Source organism: Epinephelus fuscoguttatus, linkage group LG17 (genome assembly GCF_011397635.1).
Source record: "Epinephelus fuscoguttatus linkage group LG17, E.fuscoguttatus.final_Chr_v1".
Taxonomy (NCBI): Eukaryota; Metazoa; Chordata; class Actinopteri; order Perciformes; family Serranidae; genus Epinephelus; species Epinephelus fuscoguttatus.
Window position 1 is genome coordinate 39335511 of NC_064768.1, and position 20776 is coordinate 39356286.

The 20776-nt window shown below is 43.6% G+C and overlaps 1 protein-coding gene across 5 annotated transcripts in view; it reads right to left on the reverse strand.

Moving 5' to 3' along the window:
* The window catches only part of trioa (trio Rho guanine nucleotide exchange factor a), a 109330-nt gene that overhangs the window by 24641 nt on the left and 63913 nt on the right, over nucleotides 1-20776 (reverse strand). For all 5 annotated transcript variants that reach the window (XM_049601993.1, XM_049601991.1, XM_049601990.1 and 2 more), the window contains exons 11-28: nucleotides 19234-19365; nucleotides 18402-18632; nucleotides 15401-15523; nucleotides 12101-12292; nucleotides 11629-11798; nucleotides 8011-8185; nucleotides 7633-7828; nucleotides 6842-7008; nucleotides 4909-5028; nucleotides 4603-4794; nucleotides 4338-4487; nucleotides 4140-4254; nucleotides 2926-3041; nucleotides 2676-2798; nucleotides 2356-2550; nucleotides 1303-1418; nucleotides 420-486; nucleotides 170-279 (exon numbers count right to left, since the gene is read on the reverse strand). In XM_049601993.1, the coding sequence (XP_049457950.1) occupies nucleotides 170-279; nucleotides 420-486; nucleotides 1303-1418; nucleotides 2356-2550; nucleotides 2676-2798; nucleotides 2926-3041; nucleotides 4140-4254; nucleotides 4338-4487; nucleotides 4603-4794; nucleotides 4909-5028; nucleotides 6842-7008; nucleotides 7633-7828; nucleotides 8011-8185; nucleotides 11629-11798; nucleotides 12101-12292; nucleotides 15401-15523; nucleotides 18402-18632; nucleotides 19234-19365 (2690 nt within the window). The remainder of the gene's footprint in view (nucleotides 1-169; nucleotides 280-419; nucleotides 487-1302; nucleotides 1419-2355; nucleotides 2551-2675; nucleotides 2799-2925; nucleotides 3042-4139; nucleotides 4255-4337; nucleotides 4488-4602; nucleotides 4795-4908; nucleotides 5029-6841; nucleotides 7009-7632; nucleotides 7829-8010; nucleotides 8186-11628; nucleotides 11799-12100; nucleotides 12293-15400; nucleotides 15524-18401; nucleotides 18633-19233; nucleotides 19366-20776) is intronic.

Consider the following 20776-nt stretch of genomic DNA (forward strand, 5'->3'; position numbering starts at 1 on the left):
GCATCTCCGTATCAGTTTAATAGAAAGAATAGCATCTGTATTTTTGATGGTTCTATAAATACCCTAGTATACCTTGATACCGCCCAAGCCTAGCTTCGACCCTGTCATTCATATTTGCGGGTTTAATTTAAAATATGATTGAACACAAGTCCTACAAGGTGTTTCTTACTTATGGTGGAACTCATAGAGGTCCTGCATGTTTCCAAAGATGATGTGCTCCTTGTTGATGATTCCTGGAGGAATCTCCTCAACTCCACTGGTCATCTCCCACAGGTAGGTCTGCACGGAGACAAGAAGACGAGATTAAAATAAAAAGATTCAACAGGCTTCAGGAACGTTTCCAGATTTCATGTGAAAAGTTGTTGCACAACTCCGGCATGAAACAGGTTAACAGTGGTGGGCTGTGGAGCTGAACTCACATCCATGCACTCCCGCAGGTCTCGCACGTAGGCTTTTTCTGTCTGAATCAGCTCTGCCATGATGAACCTACACACACACGAAGACACACACACAAGCACAACGTTAGTGATTGTCATACTGTCCTCGTCCACAGGATGATAAATCACCGTGCCAATAGCTCTCTGCTTCATCCATTTACACTAATGAATAATGAAAGGCTCTCGGCTCATAAAACTTCCTCGGTCATAAAGCAGCCGTGAATGACTGAAATCAGGCTCATGATTTGTGCTGCTCACACAAAATGACGCAGTCCTCTTTTTCCTGTGAGCTACATGTGGACTCATTTGTTCTCTGTTGCGTCTGCACCTCTTGTGCTGGCACAGCAGAGAGGACGCTGATGTGTGGACGAGGATAAATCACACGCACATCCTTTATGTGTGCACATTCACATTAAACTCTTACAACTATTGAGCAAGCGGTGGTTCAGTGTTGACAAGGACACAGACGGGAGCAGTAACTGAACCTGCGACCTTCGTTTAACGGATCGTCTTAGTAACCACGATGCTGCTCTGCTGTGTAGTTCGGGCACCACGCCAATCATTTAATTACTCGTCCTTTGATGCAATAAAACATATTTCCAACAGGAGGATGAATGCAGAGAAAATGCTGACTGGCTACTGTTTGTTTAGTTTGTATGCTCAGCACGTTCTGCTCACAAGTGGAGCTTTTAGCTGCGCTGGCTGAATGCTGATCAGTTTCGTTAGACATAACCTTGTGCACTTTTTAATCTGCGAAATTATTCTGACGAGCAATTTCATAACCATTTATATGTTCTGACAAAGCATCTCTAAACAGTTATTCTGATGACATCTCTTTGACATAAACGGGATATAGATGACATACTCCTTTCTGCGAGCCGACTTGCGTTTCTCCTCATTCAGCTCATGAGCAGCATCCCGCAGCTTGACCTCTGACCCTGGAGCCGTGGCTGGGATGATGTCCAGCTGGAGATCCTTACTCTGTCGCAGACGGAGAGAAAATATTAAGTGATTTAAAGGGATAGTTCAGACTTTTTTTAAGTGGGGTTGTCTTCATAGTGTATCACCCACAGTCGATGTCGGTCAGCAGTTTGAAGAAGCAGGCTGGTGTCCGATACTGAGCTAAACAACATGCTGCTGTTTCAGCCAACTAAAAAAAATCCATACCAGTTTATGTGTATGCTATACTGAGAGTGTTTTCATAACCATACCTTCCTGTCAGACAGCACATTCTGACAGGGGCGCTGTTAACGTCTTCAGTTCCCATCTGTGCTCTCGTCCACGCCACCAGACTCCATTGAGAAAAACATTAATTTTAGCTCGCTGAACACAGGAGCTGCTGGTCTACTGCTGCTTCGATCAGTTAGTTAGTTTGTGTTTCTGTGTGACTTAAGTGAATGCGAAGTAACCGTTTTATGCATCAAAGTCACACAAGAACAAAAACAAAACAACTGTTCAAGGCAGCAGTAGACCAGCAGCTCCTGTGTTTGGTGATGTTAAATCACTGTTTTTCTCAATGGAGTCTGGCTTTGAAGAGATTAATATGACGACTTCATTTGAACTGTCTGACAGCAGGGGTGAAGCAGTGAAAATACTCTCAATATAGCCTACACTTGATTAGCAGTGCTGTGCTGACCCCTCCACAGCAGCACATTGCTCAGCTTCCATGTCTGACTCCAGCCTGCTTCTCCAAACTAAGGGACTGCCGACTAACATGTACTGTATGTAACATACTGTCGATAGTTAAGTACTCCAAACAGCCCCACTTTAAAAGATGTAAGCTAACCCTTTAAGAGACAACCAGAATATAAACTTGGAAACCTTTCTATTTTAACCTGAACAATCTTCTTCCTGAACCTAACCCTGAAGGCAAACTTCCCCCAGCAGCTGAAATCTATCAAGACACACGACCACTTACCGCCTTGTTAGAGTCCGAGGAGATGCCGAGGGCTTTCTCCAGGCTGCAGCGGTACTTGTCCATGCGCAGGGAGAAGTCTCGGTAGCGTTTGTCCACGGCCGTCACCCATTTCTTGATCTCCCCGGCGTGACTGTGGCCTTTCTCGCAGAAGCCGTCAGCCAGCTGGATCAGCAGCTTCACGCGCTCCTTCGTTTGCTGAAGGAGAGGGAGAAGAGAGTGTTTGATGCACTCACACAAAGTGACGTGTTTGTTTATGTTTGTGTGTGTGTGTGTGTGTGTGTGTGTGTGTGTGTGTGTGTGTGTGTGTGTGAGACGCCAACCTTGGCTGTGATGTGGAAGTCCTCGTGCTCCTTCAGCAGCTCCTGCGTGTGGTGGATACTCGAGCCAGTGGAGGTGTGTGTGGACAGGTAAAACTCCCCAGTGTCGTGAATCCACTCCAGAGCCTGAAAACACACAAACACACAGGATACAGGTGTTGTCAGATCACATGAATTCATAGTGTGTTTAGTAAAATGAATCATAAGTTGACCTGAACTAAACTGTGTGTGTGTGTGTGTGTGCGTCATGTACCTGTTTGGCACTGCGCTCAAACACCACGTACTGCTGACACTGGTCCAGCCGACGTTTCCTCATCGTCCAGAAGTGGAGAACACGATTCTCTCTCTGCAGCAGCTCATTGAGGATGTCTGAACACAAAAGGAACAAAGAAGACACTCAGGATTCAGGTGTTCAGCTCCTAAGTACCCCCTAACTCTAGAGATTTAATCAGAGTCCTGGAAACGTAACAAGAACTTCAGTTCAAGAGCTGTTCTGCCTTTGGACATGTCGTGGTGCTCTCATTACTGCCACTGGATCACATGCAGTTTTTGAAATATACTATGACATATCACTATTACAGAGACATGGTTTTGCAGCCTCTTAAAAAATATAACAAAAAGTCATTGTTTACTAATCCACTTAAACAGGTTACTTCACCCGCAAAATGACCATTTGTTTATTAGACTCATATGCAACAGTGACAGTTGACACTCAGTACATTTCCAGTCACAGTGAAATGGAGCTACGGTTACGGCGCGACTAGGTCATCGAACTGGCCTACTGTCCTTGTCCCAGTATACAAGCACGGGAGGGGAATCCATTTATTGAGCCAAGTATGTGCGACTCCTCTACGATAGGTGAAGATATGCCCCCTTTCAGCTTGTTAGTATTGGACCTTTTTCCTGTTGACCTATTACGTCACAGACCAAACAATGGACAAACAAGTTAGCTACGGTTAGCTAGCAGCTAACTGCTACCATGGTGGACAACTTTACAGCTCTGTTCATTTGGTCCGTCCAGAAAGTCACGGCTCTGGATGTAGATTTCTCCATGTTGTTACCGGCTTCTTCTTCTCTTACACATTTAATGCTATTGGACTTCCATGCAGGAGGAATTCAACTCCTGTGTTAGTCCGACTTTGAGGAATCCAATTTAGTACGATTTCAGTCAGACTAACATGATCAACTTTTCTGTTTTTATCAGACTGAATATTTAGAGAAGAAGGGAAGGATATCTGTCGGCTGTGATTGGCTTGTAACCTGACTCCTGTCTGACTGCTGAGTGTGGACACTTCCTGTGTCTGTCCTTTCAAATTAAATTCCCACATGATCCAGTCAAACAGGTTTGGATGTATCGATATCTGAATTGGTTATCGGCCAAATTAGCTGTTATATATCGGCAGAAAATCGCACATCCCTAACTTAAAAAGAAACACCACTTCTAACAACCCGTTTCCTGATACTTACTTTTAACCTGCTGTTCTGGAGCTTTGACGTGACTCAGCATCCCCGGCATGTTGACGCTGTTCCTGTGCATGTACTTGAGGAAGACGTCTGCGTTTCTTCTGGCCAGAGTGCACGCCTGATGGAAACATTAACACACTGTGATCAGAGACGTAACACGATGCTATGTCGAGGTGTCTGTATGACTTTGTTGCAGGTTACCTTGAGGAAGGCTTCCTTCTGCTCCAGGTGTTTGCTGATCATGGGGCTGACGTGGTCCGTTTCACAGTTTGGTCCCAGTTTGTCGGCTCCTCCGCACCAGTCCTCCTCTCTCTTGTACTCCTGCTCCAGGCTCTCCAGCACACTGCAGACCTGTTGGGACAGAAACACTTCATCATCCAGGAAAGACGCTCAGTTGTTTATTTCGTGTAGTTTTTGGTACAAGATGAGTCAAACTGAAAGCTGAGCTGTCAGTGGGGTCTCCTACCTGCTCAGAGGTCTTGTAGAAGGCCACTGAGGCATTGACCAGCTTGAGCCTGTCCTCCATTTTCAGCATGAGCTGCTGCCAGTGGGAGGCCACGCTCTCTGCACAGTCTCGGATCAGGTCCATGTCGTAGTGGTTCGCCTGGAGCAGAGCCTCGGCCTTCTGCTGCACCTGCAGGGCACTCTGGTGGGTTTTCTGCAGGGAGGGAAGAGGTGGCGAGAGGACGGGGTTAGGAAGACCAAAACAATGAGCAACTGTGTAAAAGATAACGGAGGGGGAAACTGATGGGATGAACAAGCTCCGTCTCACCTCGATGGCGTGTTGAAACTGTTCGTGTTCCCTCTGCAGTTGTTCAGCTTCCTGTAGGGAGCTGGCTGTTATTAGACCAGCGTTCAGCATCGACTCGCCGTTACGAATCCAACCCAGGACCTGAGTAAACGGAGGACAGCTGTCAACAAATGTCAACACTCCAACACTAGCCAGTCCCTCCAGGATTTCACAGGCTGTTTCTGGGATTGTTACAACCTGAAGTGCTGTTTTTATGGCAGCTTTTCTTAAAACTTGTAACTCATGCTGCAAAGTTTTTAAGTGTTTCTTTGCAATGACATTGTAGGTGCGAGTGAAAAATACAAACGCTGTGATTTTCTGTGTGTAGTTCATGAAAAAACAATAGCAGCTTGTTCCAGTGAGAATAAAACCTCATTGTTCAGAGTCTGTGATTTATACTGTGCTAATATTACCACGAACACACCTCGATTCTTTCAGCATGTACAACATGGATTCAACAGCTTCTGTGATGGTGCTCTGTCAGGTCTGTTGTCAACATGTTTCAGCCATTCTCCAGCTGTGTTTGCAGTAGTAAAGTGTCGTCAATTAATGTCTTTAGTGGGATTTTTACGATACTTCTACTCTTACGCACATGGCTTATCGATCTGGCACCTTAACTGTACTCTTATCAGTTCTTTTGGGGTTTCTTTTAAAGAGAAAAAAATTAAACAAAATAAGAACAGAATTAACGTTGCTTTAGTTTCTGTGTATATTAGTACAATATATAAATCAACATTCTGCTACAGCACTGTTTAGAGTTCAATTTTATCGATAAAGCCCAATTTCAGGAATCTTAATTTGCCTCAGAGGCTTTACAGCATACGACATCCCTCTGTCCTCAGACCCTCACATGGATAAGGAAAAAGTCTCTAGAAATAAATGTAGAAACCTCAGCGACCTGAATAAATTACAATTACAGACTATAACATACCCGAGATGGACGGAGTAATGGAAGATGAACTACAAGCTAGGCGGTCAAAAACAGTGCATTTCTCCACCTGTATGTGATGACCTTTTGATAGACGTTTTGAAAAGTTGATCATGTTTCTGCTCTCACATGCAAAGGAGTTGTTGAACTCGTGGCAACAAGCAGTATCCTCATCAACTCTTGTGAAGAATAACCATACTTTGGAGCGTTTTGCTCTCCTTGCCATTGCCACGGAGAGCAGGGCCTGTGTGTGTGTGTGTGTGTGTGTGTGTGTGTGTGTGTGTGTGTGTGTGTGTGTGGCCCCGCCCCTCACACATGCAACAGGCTGTGAGGCTCCGACACACAGAGAGCTTTCCTCTGGACTGAACAACAAAAATGCATCAGTGACAAATGTCTGCATCTTATTGCAAATTAGAAACATATCTTCTGAATTTCTCTAATACCAATAGCAAAACCGTTAACGTCAGAGCTTATTAACACTACGGTCTTTAATAATTCGGCCCCGGGGACCGTTTAATACCAGGTTTTGGTACCCATACATAGTTTTTAGTTTGTGCTCCACCACCATGTTACACATGGTGCAAAACATCTTCAACAACATCAGGGAATTTTCTTGCACAATCTTTAGCAGTAAAGTGGATGTAAAACATTCGCACGTCTGCATCTTTACAACCAGAAACAAGAAAGTGAGTTTGGCGATGGTGTGTAAGGGACTGCTGTGATTGATGACACTCATGGGAGACTATGATGAGTGCTCAAATTTGCAGAGGGGTTGTGGTGATTGGACAAAATTGCAACGTCCTGCAGAATTTACACTGATTCGCTGAATTAGCATTATTTGTTGCCACTGCAACATCGCACCATCCTGGAGGGGCTGACTGTTGTTGTCTCCTTTTTTAAGAACTTGCAGATATCCTGTACACTGTAGTTGCCAAATCTTAGCCTGCAGATGGCGCCTTGTCACAGGTATGTGAGTGTGTGTCTTACCTGTTTGACTTCAGCCTGCAGGTGTCTCAGCTGGACGCACTGCTCCAGGTGCCTGCGGTGCTGCTCAGCCGCCAGGTCCAGTTCTTGCTGCTTCTCGTGGAGAAACTCCAGCAGATCCTGAACCCGTGTTGCCATGTCGACGTCCCGGTCGCACAGCAGCTCCACGCCTGGAGGCGAGACGCACAGCGGCATTAGCTTTGGATGGATGCTGCAGCTCTGAGTTGAGCCTGCCAAAGCTCGTCATTAACTTCAGATACTTTTATCCCTGACACTTTTAATTACTGCCAACATCTGTGTTAGTCTTGCAAAGCAGATTCACCTCCATGCTAACAACTTCTCTGTGATAATATCATCAGCATGTTTCAGTACACGTGACATGATGTAACCATTCTTTGTGCTGTGTTAGAGAGCACCTATTAGCATGTGAGATCACAGGTGAGTTATTATGGTTGGTGAGTGGGTGCCTCTCATCACAAACACTGACCGAATCCGACCCGCGACACCTACACAGTATCAATATCAAACTAATGTAGCCAACACAGAGATGTGCGCAGCAGCAACAGTGAGCATGAGCTGCTTCCTTCTTTAACCCTCTGATGGCTGAGGTGGCGAACAGGTGACAAACTTCTCCTCTACTTCACAGCATGTGAGATTCAGAGAACTGTTTAAGACCTCTGAATGTCTGGAAACAATTCTTCCAGATGACAAAGCAAACTGCAGCATAAAGGAAATCAACTGACCGACTGCAGTGTGTTCTGTTCTTTCACCCTGAGTCTGGGTGGCGAACTCACCAGAGGCCTGGACTTCGTTGACGTACTGCAGCAGCTCCTGTCCCTGGTGGATGACATCGAAGGTGAGGTTGTTCATGGTCAGGGCCTTGTCAGCGTGGTGCTGCAGCCTCTGCTCGGCCAGCGTCAGGTCCTCCGTGTCGAAATCATTCATCTGACCCGTCAGCTCCTCGTTCCATGACTCCAGGTCAGAGATGATCTGAGGAAGGACAGCAAGAGTCCACTTTCAGAGGCCACATACATCAGGAGTATTTGTTCCCAATGCTGAAAGGACACTGGAGCTGGAGCTACAGACTACAGTAGAGTGTAATACAGTGAGCATGTAGCGCTAAGCTAGCTCAGGGAAAACAACAGTTTCACTGATCACTCAAGCAGACTCACATCGATGGCGTCCCTCTCGAAGATACGGAGCTGCAGGAAGAGCTCCAGTTTGATCTTCCTCTCCTGAAAGAGCTCCTCCATCTGGGCCTGGGCCTCGTCCAGCTGCTGCAGGACGCTCTCGATGTGGTTGATGGAGCTGTTGTGGGGCGTCTTGTTGCTGGAGATGGCCGAATCCCTGGAAGAGAAACACACAATTAAGCAATGAGCGGCGAGAGGCAGCGCTGTGCTCTTTAAAAAAACAGCCATAAAGACACAGTCGGGCACAACGCCAAGCAAACTTAGCTGCTCTGAAAACTGCAGCAGAGCACAGCCTGCAGGGCCTTATTCAGCTGTTACATAGCAATGCAGTAGATTTTTTTAAACGGTTATTTAATTTGAACTGTGGAAAGTTTCTGCCTGAATAAAGCCAACACAGTTTTCACCATTTTCAAGACTGAATTTTGCAAACTGACTTTTTATGATAAGATTTTCAAACCTTGTTTCCTCCTCTGTCTCGGTCCCACACTGTCTTTAACATTCTGTGTGTCTTACACTGATTTTTTAGTAACATGTATATACACAGATTAAATAGGGAAATGACACAATATATAAATAGTAACAAAGGGAGGAGTGAAATGAGTGTAAGCAGAATGTATGAATTCCATTTAAAAACTAATGCTGGTCTTAAAACCAAACAATTTCACTGTCGCAGACACATTTCCATCGTCAGAATAAAACCATGAGAGCTTTTACTCAGTGGTTGCTCCCTTGATCTCAATCAATTAATGTAAGGTGATCATAAAACTCAGTCTGACACGTTCCAACATGTTTAATATCATCTCAAGTTTTAGTCTTGGCTTGTGCAAATACTGAAGTTCAATGACGACGATGACACTGTCAACAGCCGATAGCTGCGCTCTCTCCAGCACCAAACAGGAAGCAGCAAACCGGGTAGACAGTTAACATGAAGTGGACTCTGGGGAGGCGCAAGAACATGAACACATCTCTCTTTTCTGAAACTGGTGGAGTTGTGGCGTGAACAAGAGTATGTTTTTATTCCAGCGTGCATCTGATCCACCAACCAGCACTTATTTTAGGGAGAAATCTTATTTTTGAAGCGGTTCATCTCTCGTTCCCACGGTCTCCTCCCACTGAAATAGCACAGCTAACCAACAGAGGCTGAGGCCATGAAATTTAAAGCACAGTTTATCTTTATGGATTATACTGATGCCAAATTGACAAGAGCACTGTCGACATATGTTGTGTTTTTAGATCTCTGTGTTTTTGTAGACACGTAAGAAAGTGATAGTATTTTATATTTCTTAAAGAGAGTTTCATCATCAATCAATCAACCCACGCTGACACAGGGAGAACATACAAACTCCACACAGACAGACAAGTGACACGGTGGTGTAGGGGAGCCCGTCTGTGCAGAGTTCTGTGCAGACTGAGCTCCATGTATGTACAAAATATCACCATAATCTAACACATCACAGCAGAGTGAATAATTGTCCTTCTATTGTCTGAAGAGTTTGGTGTGATATTTTCACCAGGAGCAGGATGGGAAATAATCTCTAAAAGAATCCAGTTGTCATCTGGCAAGTAGTGACTCTGCAACGTCCCCAGTCTTTGTAAAATCTTAAAGTGTGAGACTTAAAAACTCGCACTGACTTTAGATGTGGGACGGTGTCAGGCTTTAGTCTTTTAAAAGTCCTTCCAGTCTTCTAGTACAAAGGAGGCGTACACTGACATCCTGTACAAATGTTCCTTCAAATCAGGTCACATCATTTATAGAATGAATCTTAAGATGTATTTCAACCTTAATTTATCTGCCAGAAAGTACAAGATTTGGGGCAGTTCCACAAATATAAGGATCACATCCTTTCAAACAAAATTCCAAATTATTTCTACTAATTTATAATATAAGTATTACCTTAAATCTCCATCTATTATTTAACGATTCAGTGTCGTTCTGGATATCAGATAGCGCTGCTTCTTTCTCTCGTCCTATGAAAGTGAAACGGGTCATACAGATTCTGATTCATCAAACTGACAGATGCACACACGCATGACGCATGAACGCGCAGACACCAGTGAGTTAACGAGATAACATATGAGTAAGCAAAGACAGCGGAGGTCAGACAGATTCTGATTGACTTCAGGTTGATTATTCAGCGTGACGGATACACTCCCACACTTAAATGTGCATTCATGAACACACGTGTGCGCACGCACACACACACACACACACACACACACACACACACACACACACACACAGAGTGTCGCAGTGTCGTACACACACACGAGCAAAAGGTGTGTAGAGTTACAGTTGCCTCCCGGGGAGAGTGCCACACAATTAGACACGCGCTTATAAAAGCAGACTTATGTAAGAAATCAGTGCGGAGCTGATACACCGGGGAGAGAGGGACGGAGAGAAGGAGAGAAAACAGGGAGGATGAAGAGGGACTGGAACATCCTCTGTGTAAAAATAGAGCTGGAGACTGAGGGTCAACTGCTTCCACCTCTCCAACACCTCCTCCCATCCTCTCTGCCATCTTTTTTTGGGTTTCATGCGTCTCACTACTGTCTTTTCAAAATGACACTAACTGTTCATTGCATATATTTACATATTCACACACATTTCTGTTCCAGATCTGCTCATGACTAAATGACCCTGCTGAAGCTCCAAGGACTAAAAGAAGACCATTATGTAACTTAAAATGTTGATGCACCCTTTTTCTTATGTTGTCACTAATTTCTCTTTTCGACATCCATGGCTTGGCTTGGTTTGATTTGGTTTGGTTTGGACCATCAGCCCGGCACAACAGGGCTACCTTCTTGAAGGTGTGTCTTTAACTGATGACGGCTCTTGAGTGATGACGTTTAACAGCAGTGGGCTGATCCACAGCTTAAGACCCCTGTTAGTTTTGCTCCCCGTGTTTTTCCACAGCAGGGCAGGTAAGCTTTTGGAAGGTCCATTTCTGACGCAGCTTGGCGTGACACAGCGTGTCTAAACTGGTAATGAGGGCCATGTATGTCCTGCACCCCCGTGACCCCCAGTAGGATGAAGTTGTGGAAAATGAATTAGAGCAGATTTATCAGATTTATTCAATTTCTGGGGGGAAAAAGCTAAATTAAACCTAAATTATCAAACAATAATTTTGTGCCCCCCCTGCAGTAACTGTGAGGACCTCCTGCAGGTCGTAGACCCCCTGTTGAAGACCGCATATTTAAAGGATTGGTTGGTTTTATTTTAGTTTATTGGTTTTTACTCTCTTGTTGCCTGATTCAACCAATTCTAGTTTTGCAGATTGCGTTCAACTGCCTTCGGATTCACATCAGAAGTGAAACTGAGGCTGGTTTCAGATCATTGACACGATCAGACAAGGAGTAACACATTTAGTTTTGTTTTCAATATTGTGGTTTTGATCTGGTTCCACTTCTAGTTTTACAAAACAGACAAGAGAAGGAGAACGCAGCGATAGTTACCGTGCACGTGTCCACTCACTTTTAAAACAAGAAAATACACACATACATGATGGAGCTTCATTACATAGATGCCTCCCATGTGCTGTAGCGGTTTGTCTTTAACGCTTGGCACTGGTTTCATTTGTAGTCAGACGCATTAATATGTACCTGAGCTGCTGGATGAGATCCTCTCCCTCCTTGATGACGTTGACGGTGACCTGCAGCGTGGTCTGCTGCTGCTGGCCGAAGCGTTTGATCAGATCCTGGACGGCCTCCACCGATTCGGCATAAACGTCGTCCAGCAGCTCCTTCTGGAGGTCCTCCAGCCATGTCCACAGCTGCAGGAGCACAGTCATTAGTATGATGGATATTTCATTACACAATGTGTGTAAAATTTCAAAATTAAAACACATCGCTCATGCATTGAAGCTCTTGCTGGTGTGCAGCTCTCAAACTTCTCATATATCCTCATGTATGAAGTAAGGACGGAGAAATGTTGATCTGAATGTGACTAACTTTATAAAAGCCATTTTATCTGGTAATTATTTCCCTCTTGCTCAGAGAGCGCTGTGAAAGCTCTCATCCACACAAACACACAGCCCACCATCCACTTCAGCGTTACGTCACCCTCCCTGCCTACCTCTTTGACGTGCGTGTGGAAGGCGACAGACATGTCCAGCAGGACTTTGCGCTGCTCCACGCGGCGAACAAAGTCTTGGATTCTGTCTTCGAGCTGGTGGGCGGCCTGGTAGATCTCCTCTGGGTCGCACTCTCCCGTCTGGGCCAGCTGCTCGGCCGCCTCCAGCAGCTTGTCTGCATTGGTGTACGTATTCTACGCCGCGGCCGGGGATGGAGAAAGAGAGATGAATTAACCCAGGAAGACGATATAATGCAAGTAAAACATATTGTGAAGATGAGCGGAGAGAGAAGAGGCACAGAGAGAATGACAAACAGGATATGTAGAAGACGTGTGCACTGATAGAGTCAGTGATAGTAGAGCTGTGCAGAGATAACTGCTGAGAGGAAATGGAGACAGAGAGTGGGTGAAGGTGATGTAAAGAGGAAGAGAAAGACACTGCAGAAACAAACGTTACAGCTGATATTAATATTTTCTGGTTAAAGCTGATCAGAGCTGATATTCTGGGCAAGTGTTCCACACAGGTTTGTGCGTTTTTAGCGATGATGCAGCAGGATCCTTTACATGAGTAAAAGCAGCAATATTTTTTTGCTGTACTAAATTATAATGGGGCGAAAGAAGGCCGGTACAGTCCGGTACTCTGTAACACTAAAGGGTTCTGTGGTGTGATGTCATGTGACCCAAGTATATTCAGCACACTTGTGAGTGTTCATATGAGTCTGTTGAGCCAACCTGAAGAAGCCACGGGCGAAACGCGTTGTTCGCTTTTAATAAAATCACAGTAATTCAGTGTGCGCTGGTTTATGTTGAAGATTTTATACACTGAAAAATATCTGATGTCTCCATCTGCTGCTGGGCCGTCACGATAAGAGTGTGCATGCATAATATGATGTTAATTCCACTACAGAGGAGAATTAATGATCACTAAAATTAGGTGGGGGGAAAAGGGATATATCGATATCGAGTTATCGGCCAAATGAGTTGGTATCTATCGGCATATTGGATATCTGATATCTGCAAAAAACAACAAGATCGTGCATCCCTAAATTTCACTGGAAAAAAATATCTAGTGAATTAACTCTTATGCACCTTGGGTATGGAACAATCTTAAGAATTATCTGAAATTAGAAACACTTCTATCCATCGATGAATGTGACATGTGCTTGTAAGAGGTTCACACATTTCTGCAATGCTTACACTTTCTTTACATAGCTGCTATCCCAACACCACCATCATGGATCTGTCTTGTCTTATTTACAAATACTTGCACACAACTTGCCAGTAAACGAAAACCCAAAGTTCAAAACCTTAAATACAGTATAAAGCTTCTACTTACGCAACAACAGCAGCTGAGAAGTGTCACTGACGCAGCTGATGAGCAGGTTTACATGAACAGATCATTGAAACACTGAGAACCAGCTGATTTATAGTTGTGTCACAGCTGATTCTAATATAACCACAGATACAACCAGGTGTTGAATTCTGTCAGTTACACAAACATCAGCAGTAAAGCAGGGACTTTTTGGTTGATTTTGTTTAAAGTGAAAACAACAACAAAGAGGAGCAGAGAAAATTACATCTGAATGAGGAAGCAGCTGAACGAGGGCGTTCTGAACCTGTGACTCTTTGTGTTTTTCCCCTTCTTTGACTTTGTTTGTACTGTACTTACTGTCTTTTATTTGTGCACATTTGGAACCAGAGGTCATGTATGGTGGATTTTTTGTGGCAACATCTTCATGTTGCTAATAAGCTTTTACTGCAGTAATTCTCTCACTTAGGGCTGTTTCTACCGTGGGCTTCATTCTGTAACGTAAGAGGACTCTTTAAGTTTGATAGTGTGTTGCTGAAAGTGCACACATTTGATGAAATGTTGAGTGTTTACAGTGAGAGGAAACTGGATGATAAAAAACAGCAGACTTCATATCGTCTATTGCTGTGGTTCCCAACTGGTGGGTCTTGGTCCAGAAGTGGGTCACATGTCTACTCTGAATGGACTGCAAGTGACTTGCAAACATGTTACGTTTATTGAAGTGCATTTAATCTCCAGCACAGACCTTTAAGAACCGTTTGTGACTAAAGGACAGCTGCTTGACAGAGACAGAAAACTAGGTTGACACATGGCCAAATCTTAGTATGACGCCAAACGTATTACACTGTGTGGACCTAGAGCTGGTGACTAAGGAGAACCACTGGTGTATTGTACACAATGCAGTGAAGTATTTTGAAAGTGGCTGTGCTGTGATTGACTCTGTTTTCCTCTGTGATAGAAAACCTGTGTAGTGTTTGAAAGATTTACTTTATACCGAGTCGGCTTTGCAGTATTTTAAAAGAGTCAGTGTATGGAGAGATTTTTGCATTTTGAAATGCAGAGTTGGTATTTAAAGAAGTATTTCACTGCTGGAAAGATGCACTTCTTATAAAATTAGGCTGCTGATACAGTTAGAAAGGCACGCAAATACTTTTGAAACTGGTTCTTAATGACCAGAGAAAACTGAGAAAAAGGGCAGCAGTGTTCACTTTGAGTCAAGAGGAAGAAACCTACGATTTCCAAAAGGCCAATAAATGCTCCCGCTGGTGGGTCACGTCATACACACTCCTCCGTTTGACACGTCTGGTAACAAATGATCTCGTACAACAGTTAAAACAGTAAGCTGAAACATTTGAGGTGAGAAACAGGCGACTCAGTGAATCTTGGTTTAAATTTTACTGTTTAATCTCAGTTTTTTCAGCCTCTATTTTCACTATACAAGAAAAAGTACGGCTCCGTCTTCCTGATTCACAAACTCTCGCTGTAACAACTAAACAGGGCACTAAAATATGTTTCTGGAAACATTTTAGGTGAAAACGTGGCTGTGCGGTAACAGGATCTTGATTTATGTTTGTTTCAAAACTCTGTCAGATGACGTGCTATTTGTTATCTGCGGGCAGGGATATCTAGGCACGAGTTAGATGGAGGGCCACAGTTCATTTATACATATTACTCACATGGTTGTGACATAAAGCTGGTTAAAAACTGCTGAATTATCCATTTAATGAACAACATGAGATTTTGAGCGGGACATTAACTATTTGGCTGATTGTGTGATGCAGGTGTGAAGAAGAAAAGTATATTCAGTAGAAGTAACTGACTGAAGATGTGGCAACACGGTCTCACTGCAGATTTTTTTGTTCATGTGACTGTAATAAAAGCATTAGTGGTGGCTGACACTCGCTGCAGACTGTGTGCTACTCTAACATGAGGAAATACCTCTAACGGCTTAAACCTGGTGGAGAGTGAGAGTTACAGGAACAGAACCGAGCTACCTGTGCAACTTCCTCAAAGTCCTCGTGCCGTTTCTGTAGAGCCCGGGCTCGATGGAGGGACTTTCCCACACCTGTGTGTTTGCTGAGGAAGGCCTCGCCGTGGTTTTCTATCCAGTCCAGCACCTGTGCAGAGACACATCACATGCCCACAAAGTGAAACAGGCACTAGGAAAACACAGCCACAAGGGGGCGCTCTAAGGTGGTAGATGAGCCCCAAGTGTTGATGATAATCAAATGAGTGTGTAAGAGAAGAGGAATGACAGAAATAATGATCAGTATTTTATGAGGCGCCACACTGAGCCTCTCTCGCTCACACTCCTCTCCCTGCACTCTGTCCTTCACGCCGTGAACGGCTGAACAGCATCTGCATGGACATATGACCCACTTCAGTTGCCATAGCAACAGTTGCCATGTCGACACGCTCAGGAATGCCCAGGATTTTTTGGACAGTATGCAACTGTATTATCATAGCGGACCATTTGACGATGCCACGCTCATTATGCTCGTTCTGGAGCCTTCGTTCTGCACAGAGCACTTCCATTACGGACTTTTATCCAATGTTCCTTTCCACTCGTACGCACGATGAGTGAAAACACACACTTCCAGCATCTTGCTCAAGGACATTTTGAAAGGAAACATGGCTGCTGCGGAGATCAAACCCTCCATTAAGAGAAGAATTCTTCTAACCAGTCGAGTACCCTGCTATTTTCAAATTACTGTCTAACCCTCTCGATGCTGTCCTGAAAAAACTGCCAATTAAGTTTGGTTGTGGAAATACCACGTGTTCCAACAAACGTGTGTGTGCATATAAACAAAAACATGTAAAGAGCATATCAGAGATGTGGTCTCAAGTCATGTGACTTAATAATGTTAATAATAATGCATCTTATTTATAGGAGCCTTTCAAAGCACTCAAAGACACCTTTTAAGACACAGCTAAAAAAGGCAGGCAGCAATGTATCCATAGACCAAAAACTAAAGCAATTCAGTGATATACAATTATAAGTTAAAAAAAATTAGTAGACAAAAATTATAATTATAAATATTAGGTAAAAATCATCATCATAAAGTCATCATCAGTGTATGTCACCATTAAATCAGACCAAATACGGCAGCTTGAAAAGTGTGTTTTCAGACGGGATTTGAAGGTGGAAAGGAGTCAATATTGCAACCGTTGTGGGAAAGAGACTTCAAAAGGCAGGTGGCAGAACGGCTGACGGCTCTAGAACCCATGGTGTTCAAGCAGGCAGATGGTGATGTGAGTTAGATTGCAGAAGAGGATCTAAGAGTACGGGAGGGTGTGAAGATACGAAGGAGTTCAGACAGGTACGACGGGCTTGATTATGAAGCGCCTTAAAGGTGAGAAGCAGAATCTTGAAATTGATGCGATATTTAACAGGAAGCTGGTGAAGCTGCTGGAGAACAGTATTTATGAAGATACTTGAGAAGGGAGACCAACGGGGACAGAACTGCGATAATCAATACGAGATGTAACCAAAGTGTGAACGAGGATAGCGGCACTCTGAGGTGTGACGGGCAAAATAATTAATATCCTCCTGAGACCCTGTGTCCTCATATGAGAACATCACATTTTGGGTTTGCTGCACCTTATACTTCATTCTACCTAACTCAGCCCTGCTGTCCTTGTTCGAGGACACTTTTTTGTGCTATCTACTGGCAGTAAGAGCAAAATACACTGACAAAAACAAGATGGCAGCCATCTCTGCCAAGTCAGTCTGCAGCTGATCCCGACAAAATTGGACAAGGCCCAAAACCTGATCACATGTTATGGCTGAAACTTTATTTATTATTAATAAAGTTTGTAGTTTGATATGGCAACAACTTTGACCAATTTTAGCAACAGGAACAAGCTGAGACGCCGTTAATGAGAAAGTATTCTATTGAAGACATTGAAACTTTATTATCGTCTCGTTTGAGGACGTTGGGACTTAGTTGTTGTTGACAATGTTTAGGTTTTTATACTTATCAGGTCCTACTGATCCCAAATAGCTGGAAAAAAATCAAAAATGCATGCCAAACAAAAGTTCAAGTCCCAGGAGGATATTTTGTAGATGAAAGTTTGCAGACTGAGTAACATTATTTATGTTTGACTCAAAGGACAGTGTGCTGTCCAGGATGACACACAGACTCTTAACCAGAGGAGAGGGACGGACAGAAACTACGCAGTTCAGCCATAGTGGATTTAGTACCAACAAGGACAACCTCAGTTAAACTTACGTCAGGTCCGAGTCACAAATTTAGTAGTTCAGACTCGACTCGCAAATAAAGCCTTGCACCTGGATTTAGACACCAATGACTCATGACTTTACTTGAACATGAGCCACTGGACTTGACAATACTTGCTACCTTCCAAAGCCTAAAGATTTTAAGTATGTTCTTTACAAAGTGTGCCACAAACAATTTCCTTTCAGTTTCTGAATCTGTAAACATCAACACTTCGTTCCCAGCAAGTCGACACCCAGATTCACTTTGTTTGATCCTATCTGACAGCTTCCAATCAAGGTGGAGGAGAGAACCGTGAAGAGCTAGCTTTATGTTACTGAGCGCCAGTCTGAAAAAAATTATACCAAAGAAAATTTAATTTGTGCACAAACACTATTCCATGGTCAACAAAAAAACTGCAGTGTGCAAAACATGCAGGATGAAAATTACAGGCTGAGACGCAACAACTTCCAACTTCAATCGACATTTGAAGTCGCACAAAGAATGGTGAGGTGGGGCTAATGTTAACATGGATAGCATGCTAATGTCACCTTCACAGGCAAATAGCTTCTTAACAAACGTGTTTTAACAAATAAATACAAATTAAAAAAGCATCCGTGATTTTGTAAATTAATATATTATCAGTCTGTTGTTAAAATGGGATAATGTTTGGTGAAGAGTGCATTATGACTTGTTAAGGACGTGAAACTCAAAGTTTAGGACTTGGGACTTGAGTCCATTATATATAGAGTGTGTATATGTGTGTGTGTGTGTGTACCTGCTGGACGTCCTGTTGAAACACACACAGCTGCAGACGTTGGTGCAGCCGCACTTTGCGGTGTTGCCAGATGTTCTCCAGCTGTCTCTGGTGATGCAGCACCTCGTGGATGATGTCCAGGACGTGGTGCACGGCCTTGGAGTAGTTTGCCGATGCTGTCAGCGAGTCGGCACTGCCCGGGGTCAAAGGTCGCTGCAGCTTGTCCAACAGGGCTTTGCCATCTTGGCTCACCTGAGGAACAGTTAGGAAATAAGTTAGTGTATTTTTTAACTCACAACTACGACACAAATATACAAGAATGAATGAAAATAAAAGGCACAACAATAAAAAGTATGATGACATAAACCTGCTCTGTATTGACGTTCACCTAGAAATAAAAACATTATTTAAATGCCACACAGGCTGCAAAGTGCGGGGATAATTTCCTGAGCACACGCACTTCAGATGTGACATTTAGACACTTAAAGGGAAGTGATAACTAAAAGAGCCAAAAGGAGGAATTAGTGAGAAACAAAAATAGTTATTTTTTTGCCCAGTGCAGCTGCTATTCCTTTAACACTGTCAGTGTAACAGAGGTTATTTATTTTAAATTCAATCTGAAGTACAGAAGAGAACTGTGTAATTCTTCCCCAACAATATGAGAGCTTTATTTTCCAGTGTGTGTGAGAGTAAAATTAATTTTAAAGTTTATATTCCACTAGTAGGTGACAACAAAACTAACTGTGACTCTAGTAAGTGTATTGAAACTTAAATAATGAGGATTGTTGCTGCAAATTACGGTCGTTTTCTCCACTTAACTGTTTTGATAAATGTAGACAGAGTGTGTTGTTACCTCAGAGTAGGCAGCAGTGATGTGTTCATACAGGCCCTGGTGGTGGTGGATGGCGTCTTCAAGGTCTTGCAGCTCGGAGGGCAGATCCACCTCGCCGCAGGCCTTACACCACGAGTCCACGTTACTCATGTACTGCAGGGGAACAAACACACGTTTAAACAAACTGCCACTCAGATGTAAAGCATTTCTCACGAGTCAGCAGGAGTCACATGGACGTCACATACACCAGACTGAACGAGAAATGACCTGAGGAGCATTTTTAAACTGTTACTGAGCTTAAAGATGAGGAAATGTCTTAAAGTATGAATACAGGCTGTCTTTAAGCTTTCTGAGCAGAGTTATGCACGGCTGAGTGTGCTGTTCATTGGCCTGTGGTGACTCCCTAGAACTTTGAGTACACCCCTGTGGGACGGGAGAAAAACAAAACAATCAGCGAGGCAAGCCTCAGAGCAACATCAGAAATTAAAGTGAGCTCACTGTTGCCTTTCAAACATCTCTCCCATGATAACTGGAGTAAGGTACATGAGTAGAACCAAGATTTAAAGTATGTGTGGAGGAGAAAAGGTTGGGGTGAAACCTCTGGAAACAAAAAGCTGTTTCTATTTCAGCTCACAAACATGAAAGGCTGGTCTGATGACGGCAACATTCCAGGTCGGAAAAGTCGTACCACCCATGTTCCCTCGTTGGGATTCTGCTTGTGTGCTTTTTCAGGCCATGAATCATTCCATAGTGTCCGACTAATGAGCGCAGACAGAAATAACAGCAGATAACAAATGCCTTATTTACATGCTGCATATGTGTATGTAAATATATGTTAATGTAATGCATATGTGAGGCTTTATAGATTTAATGAGGCCAAATGGGTGTTTCACTACCCAGAGACTGTGTGCACACATGTGTGTGTGCGTCCACTGAGATAGTGAAGGTCAACACCTCATCAGTGTGTTGTTCTGGATTCAGTTCTCACTATACCTGAAAGACTTCTCTAGTATCTGTACTTTAAATATGAAGCCACAGCAGCCAGTTAGCTTAGCTTAGCTTAGCACTACTCTTGACTGGGTGCAGCTACTTCCTAAAGTCCTATGCGTGAATTAGCATTTGCGAATATTAACTTCCTGTTTACTTCCATTCAATGCGAGCAGGGGGGCAAATAAAACATTCACTTAGAGTTGCAAAGCAAATTTGCATCTCTCCATCAGGTGCAGTTCAACTTTGGTGAACTTCATTGCAGCCTCAACCAACAGCAAAGACATATATGTGGAGGAGACACTGATTGTTGCTTCGTTTAACCAACACTACAAAATTATATCGGCCATGAAAGACACCAAGTGCCCCACATGAGAGATGCTGCCTCGCTGGCAGCGAGTTAGGAAAGATGCACGGATTGTAAGAAGTGGAAAATGTACAATTAACATCACATTTTGTGGTATTTATTAGTTAGCTAGCTAACATTAGCTAGAATGCTAGCGTTTCGTGTGCGTGACACTGAGCATTGCCCACATTCAGCACGCGTATCGCCTCCACAGTTGTCTGATATCTGACA